The 5,791-nt window shown below is 39.1% G+C and overlaps 1 protein-coding gene across 2 annotated transcripts; it reads left to right on the forward strand.

Annotated features, from left to right (window-relative positions):
- Positions 1–257: 257 nt before the first annotated feature.
- On the forward strand, positions 258–4,541 carry LOC132269514 (ethylene-responsive transcription factor RAP2-7-like). Of its 2 annotated transcripts, XM_059770739.1 has the most exons (10): positions 258–1,418; positions 1,526–1,551; positions 1,680–1,710; positions 1,811–1,898; positions 2,022–2,167; positions 2,398–2,442; positions 2,557–2,660; positions 2,777–2,907; positions 3,186–3,302; positions 3,823–4,541. In XM_059770739.1, the coding sequence occupies exons 1-10, from the start codon at positions 865–867 to the stop codon at positions 4,105–4,107; spliced, it is 1,527 nt and encodes a 508-aa protein (XP_059626722.1). In that variant the 5' UTR covers positions 258–864; the 3' UTR covers positions 4,108–4,541. The 2 variants fall into 2 exon arrangements, with proteins under 2 accessions (XP_059626722.1, XP_059626723.1); XM_059770740.1 differs by lacking the exon at positions 2,398–2,442 and having other exon boundaries at positions 259–1,418.
- Positions 4,542–5,791: the final 1,250 nt, after the last annotated feature.

Raw genomic sequence — 5,791 nt, forward strand, 5'->3', positions numbered from 1 at the left:
GGGTTTATTAAGTACTCCGTATTAACTATTAGGATCTCAAAAGAAGAAAATCTAAAACAAAGCTAATCATAAGCATAACCTCCTAATCCCTTACTTCATTTATAATTTTATTTTATAAATGAAGTATGAACGTACGGTTGTTATTGTCTACAATTGTTCCTTGAGAAAGATATCTTGACAATATCAATATCAAGGACCGGAAAAACCGAAGAAACCGGTTTCCAGACCAAAATGTTTACCCTTAAAGGAGGCCTGAAATGTTCCTTCACACGTCCCATCCCCTTCCTTTCCTTTCCTCTTTCTCTCTCTAAACCCCTCTTCTCTCTCTCTAAACTCCCTCTCTGCAATGGAATCAGACAATCGGTGCTGATTCCACTTCGCAGATGAAACTCTATCTCTAATGCAACTTCAGAGACCACTTCGACTTCCCTCTCTATCTCTCTCTCGCCGCACATATTCTCTTCATCTTCTCCCGTAGCCGGCGATTTTCCGGTGATTTCACACACGTATGGTGTATATATACATATATAAATACATGTATTGAGTGAGAGCACTTGAAAGTTCTGATTCTCTCCTTCTCTGTTATTAACTTGTCTGATACTTTGTTCTTCAGTGTTTTTTACTCTCTCTATTCAAAATTTTAGTTCCGTATCACTTGATTCTCGAGTGTTATGCTGTTTTCGACTCTCAAAGTTTCTGATCCGATCGATTGTGTTCACCTTTCGGTAAGTTGATTTTTTTAGTTAAACGGTGCTTTAATGCTCAGTTGAAAGTATTTGTGAAGCCCAATCGTGAAGGAAATTATACTTAAATATACTATATATACAAACGCATCAGGGACTAAAATTTGAGCGATTGAGAGTTATGTTGGATCTCAATCTCACCGTTGTCCATGACGAGGACTCGAATATGACCGCTAAGTTTGCTGAAGGTTCTGGTGGAGGCCAAATGGATGAATCAGGCACTTCGAATTCGTCGATCGTGAATGCCGAAGCGTCGAGCAATGCCGGCGACGACGACTCGTGCTCTACGCGCGCCGGAAGCGCAGACGTCTTCGCCTTCAATTTCGACATCTTGAAGGTCGGAGGCGTGTTTAGCACCACTGAGAATTGTGACAAGGATCAGATGACTCAGTCCGAGTTTGTGACTCGACAGCTCTTCCCGGTGGATGGAGATGGTGGATTGACTCAGGGGCAGAGCTCTGCGTCTTCTTCAACACCATTGAGGCCTAATTGGGTTGATCTCTCGTTCAATCAAGCTGTTTCTGGTGGTGGCTTACACGAGGTGCCGGTCCCACTACGGCAACAACAGCAGCAACAGCCGGTGAAGAAGAGCAGACGGGGACCAAGGTCTCGAAGCTCGCAGTACCGCGGAGTCACGTTCTACAGAAGAACTGGAAGATGGGAATCACATATATGGTTAGTTTCCAGTGGATTACTGTGTAGTTAAATTTCAATTTGACGTACTTCTCATTTTCTGCATATCTTGAACTTCTATTTAATATTTGTATGTATATTATGTGCAGGGACTGTGGGAAACAAGTGTATTTGGGTATGGACCTAACTATATGATTTGTCTGTTTGATTATTTTTGTTACTTTGTATTTAGGGTTGAGTTTCGTCTTATATATCTATATTTGGTAATCATTTTGATGAATTATTATGTGTGGGTTGTATTAGGTGGATTTGACACTGCTCATGCTGCGGCTAGGTAATAACTAATTTATTTCTAAGAAATCTTGTTATTGTTTTAGCTTAATGTTTAAGCTGCTCTGCACCATTCTTGTTAATTTAAATTTTCTGCACATCAGAGCCTATGATCGAGCTGCAATTAAATTCCGGGGGATTGATGCAGATATCAATTTTAATCTGAGTGATTATGAGGAGGATATGAAGCAGGTTGATACTGCATATGTTATTAATATTCAGATTATCGTTTGAAATTTTAAAGGAGGCTTATGCTTCTGTTGTCATTAGTTGTGGGTTTGATAAGGCTTTTTTTTTTTTGGAATAATTCTGCAGATGAAGAATCTCACCAAAGAAGAATTTGTGCACATACTTCGTCGGCAGAGCACCGGTTTTTCAAGGGGGAGCTCAAAATACAGAGGGGTGACACTGCACAAATGTGGCAGATGGGAAGCTCGAATGGGGCAGTTCCTTGGCAAAAAGTGAGGACCTATAGCATTTGAAGTTCAAATATCTTCTTGTGTCATTCTTATAAGTAGCTACTTGGTATAGAAAGTTTATTTGCCTGTTGGTGAACCGTGAACTGAGAATTGGTTTATAATGCTTCTCAATGGGAGTTCTTTTCGTTGTTTGGAAAACAAGTCTAAGATGCCTATTTGATTAATCGTGGGGATTATAATGCTTGCGTGGGGATTATAATGCTTGCGTGCAGGTATATATATCTTGGGCTATTCGACAGCGAAGTAGAAGCTGCAAGGTCCTAATGATCATGAATTACACTCTACCTGATACTGAATTTATTACCCTGAATTCTCAACCTCAATTGGGTGTCATCCAACACATATCTCCCTTTTGATTTTCTGGAAATCAGGGCTTATGACAAGGCAGCTATCAAATGCAATGGAAGGGAGGCAGTTACCAACTTTGAGCCAAGAACATATGAAGGGGAGATGATTTCTGAGGCCAGTAATGGAGGTATTATTGGATACTTGATCTTTTAAAAGGTTCCTTTGTTATTGTCGTCTACAGAACTTCATATGAGTTCCTCTTTGTGAAGTGTGCAAATGAGTTTCTCAATACCCTTTATGCAGATGGCAGTCACAACCTTGATCTTAAGTTGGGGATTTCGACCCCTTCTTTCGGAGATAATGCGAAGCAAAATGAAAGCATGGGGTATGTTCCGTTCCACCCTTATGATGTGCACGATGTGAGGAGATCAAAGGTAATTTTTGAACAATTCATCTTGTATAGTTTTAGTGTTTTAGTTTATTTGCCAATGTAATCTCTTCTTGAATAGCCTCAAGTTAATTTTCCGTTTTTCAATCTCATTGCATAACTCTGATGATTTCATTAGCCTATCAGTAGGAAAAGAAAATCGAGAATGCTGGCATTTTACAGGCATCTGAGTCTGTTATATATTACTTGTTTTTGTTATGGTTTGAAACATGTAATCTGAAAAATGCTTTGATAAACTATCTCTTCTATGTTCTGCTATTACAGATGGCAAACCATGCTATGACGACAGCAGGTAATCCACCTCTTAAAGGTCTAGAAATGACATTGGAGCACCCTCCCTTTAGGACTGGTGTATATCCTAATTTCTTTCCCACCTACGAGGTAAATTTTCAACTTCTATTTCTGAATTCAAAACTCTGTAAAATAAATTAATAAATCTAGCTGGGCATTTTTTTTCTTTTTCTTTTGGTACCAGTACTGTAATTACCGCAGCCAACATGGCTTGACGGGCCAAAGGACCATGTTCTTGCAGGTTGAATTTCTCATAAAAATAGCTTCTGAGAAATCCACTTGCAGACTATGAATTGATTAGTTTTCTTGAAATCCATGTATAGATCATATACACACTGAGAATGGTCACCAAAACAGTAATCCATTATCTACTTAATTTGAAAATAAAATATTAGATGAATACTAAAACAGGTTTAGTTTAGTGAAATCATATTCCTATATGACATGTTGAGATCCATATATGTATAAAACTGATTATAGAACAAAACAAGCCTCCCTTCATGAAAGGAGCGGCAAAAAGAGAGACGGAATAAAGAAGATGATTATCTTTTCGAAAAATTTTTGTATTGAAGACCTCCATATTGACTAAAGTTACAAAACTGTTTGGCAGGAAAGAGCAACTGAGAAAAGAATTGAAGTAGGTTCGTCACAAGGGCTCCTACACTGGATGGGGCAAATGCATGGTATGGTCAGCAATACCCCAGTGACATTGATCTCTACTGCAGCATCATCAGGATTCTCATCCCCCATCACTGCAGCACCCATGGCTGCCATTTATCCGTCAAAACCTCTCAACCCAACAGCATTCAATCTCTGTTTTGCTTCATCTCCCATGGATGTCACCAACACCTCCCAATACTATTACCAAATGAGGCCACCGCCACCGCCACCATGATCTGTCTGTGTCAAATGTGGATACACATACATAACAACTGATTTTTTTGGGGATTCATTTGTATGTTCCAAGTGTTGATTGATTGCAACAAGACCTGGCCTGTGTCTTCTTTGGTAGATTACTACCTGCAATCTAAGCTGTAGACTTCCAGGGTTGGAAAGTGCTAATCAATTTTACTAAAAACGGGGTAGCGTCATCGCTTGCGGATCCCTTTGTTTAAGTGTGAGCTTTTCTTTCTTTCAAAGTGTTGTGTCTGTGGTGGGTGGGGTTAATTGGAAGTACACAGGTTATCTGTGATAGAAAAAAGGTAATTATATTCTTCATGGATCCCCATCTCCATCACAAGATGTGTCTGGGTAATGGAGGGACAATGATCCTCATCTTGGTTTGGAATGAAAGGCAAAAAGGGTGTTGAGTCACACCATTCAAATGAATCCATTGCATGTGCTTCAAGTCAAGGTGTGTGGCATTACTTAAGAAAAAATGGTGCTTCTTTTTGGTTAGTGGGTATCAATGGAGACGCTAAGTTGAGTTGTCTGCATCACTTGATTAGTTTGGACCTATTACTTTTCACCAAAAGATGCGTATGAAATTGAAGTGCTTAATTAAGATGTTCATGGACAACTTGGCTTTTTGGTAGCCTAGTCTTGGCAAGCTCATCCAATAGCAAAAGATGGAGTTCAAACTCAAGTCTTATTCTCCATTGATCAAGTAGGGAAAAAAAGGTTAGAGCACCCTCAAGATAGTTGGTCTTTTACCTTAGCTTTTGGTACCAGGGTAATTTGATTAATAGAAAGTCCTTTAAAAGAGAAATTATTAGGTGGTAATATACCTGATGATCAGAGTCCAATTCAGATTCTTCGGTTAAAAATATTCTCATTATAAATTTTTTTCTTTTTAAGAAAAGAAACACAGATGAGAGATATTACACAAACTAGTAAAATGGTTCATAATAGCAACAATGTGAGTCACAAATATCAAAGGCGACGTCTAATTTGAAGCGGAGGTAGTATATGACATTTAAAAACATTTTGATGTTAGGGTTACGTGGTATCCTCCCAACGAAAAGATTAGAATGAAAACTAATCATTAATCTTGAAAACTTATTGGTAATAACAATCTACAAATTTTCTTGGCTACGTGGAAGGACCACCAAGTAGCATGTACTGGGGTACAGTTGAAAGAAAGGTTGGATCAGAAATGGAGACTGTACATATGTATGAACAGTGATTGTGCCACCGGCAGGGGACCAAGCTGGGTCACCCATGAAATATGATTGGGTTAGGGTAGCTGCAGTACCACACAGCAGTGCAGCAGAGTGCAGGTTGTGTGACTTTATTTTTTTTGTTGGAGAGGGCACTGCCACGCCACCGGTTAAGTCATTTTCCCAGTATGTGTAATCTGATGTTATTTTTGTTCATGGGGCTCAAATGTTATCATTGTTCCATCAAATCAGTCACTTCTCTTTCTCTCTCTCTCCTCGCTTTCTCTCTCTAAATTCTCACTTGCCCATCCATCCAACTTTCTCCAACCAGGGAGGGGTTTATGCGCTTAATAATGCCTTGGGCTATATGACTGTCCAACATTAGTGTATAGTACTGGTTGAGTAAAGCCCATCTAGTCTCTAATTAAACATCAGTCTACTTATTATATTATTGTATTAGTGTATGTCTCAATAGTTTAA

Source organism: Cornus florida, unplaced genomic scaffold (assembly GCF_030987335.1).
Source record: "Cornus florida cultivar Cherokee Brave unplaced genomic scaffold, ASM3098733v1 CherokeeBrave_3.0.0_Hap2_Chr08, whole genome shotgun sequence".
Classification (NCBI taxonomy): domain Eukaryota; kingdom Viridiplantae; phylum Streptophyta; class Magnoliopsida; order Cornales; family Cornaceae; genus Cornus; species Cornus florida.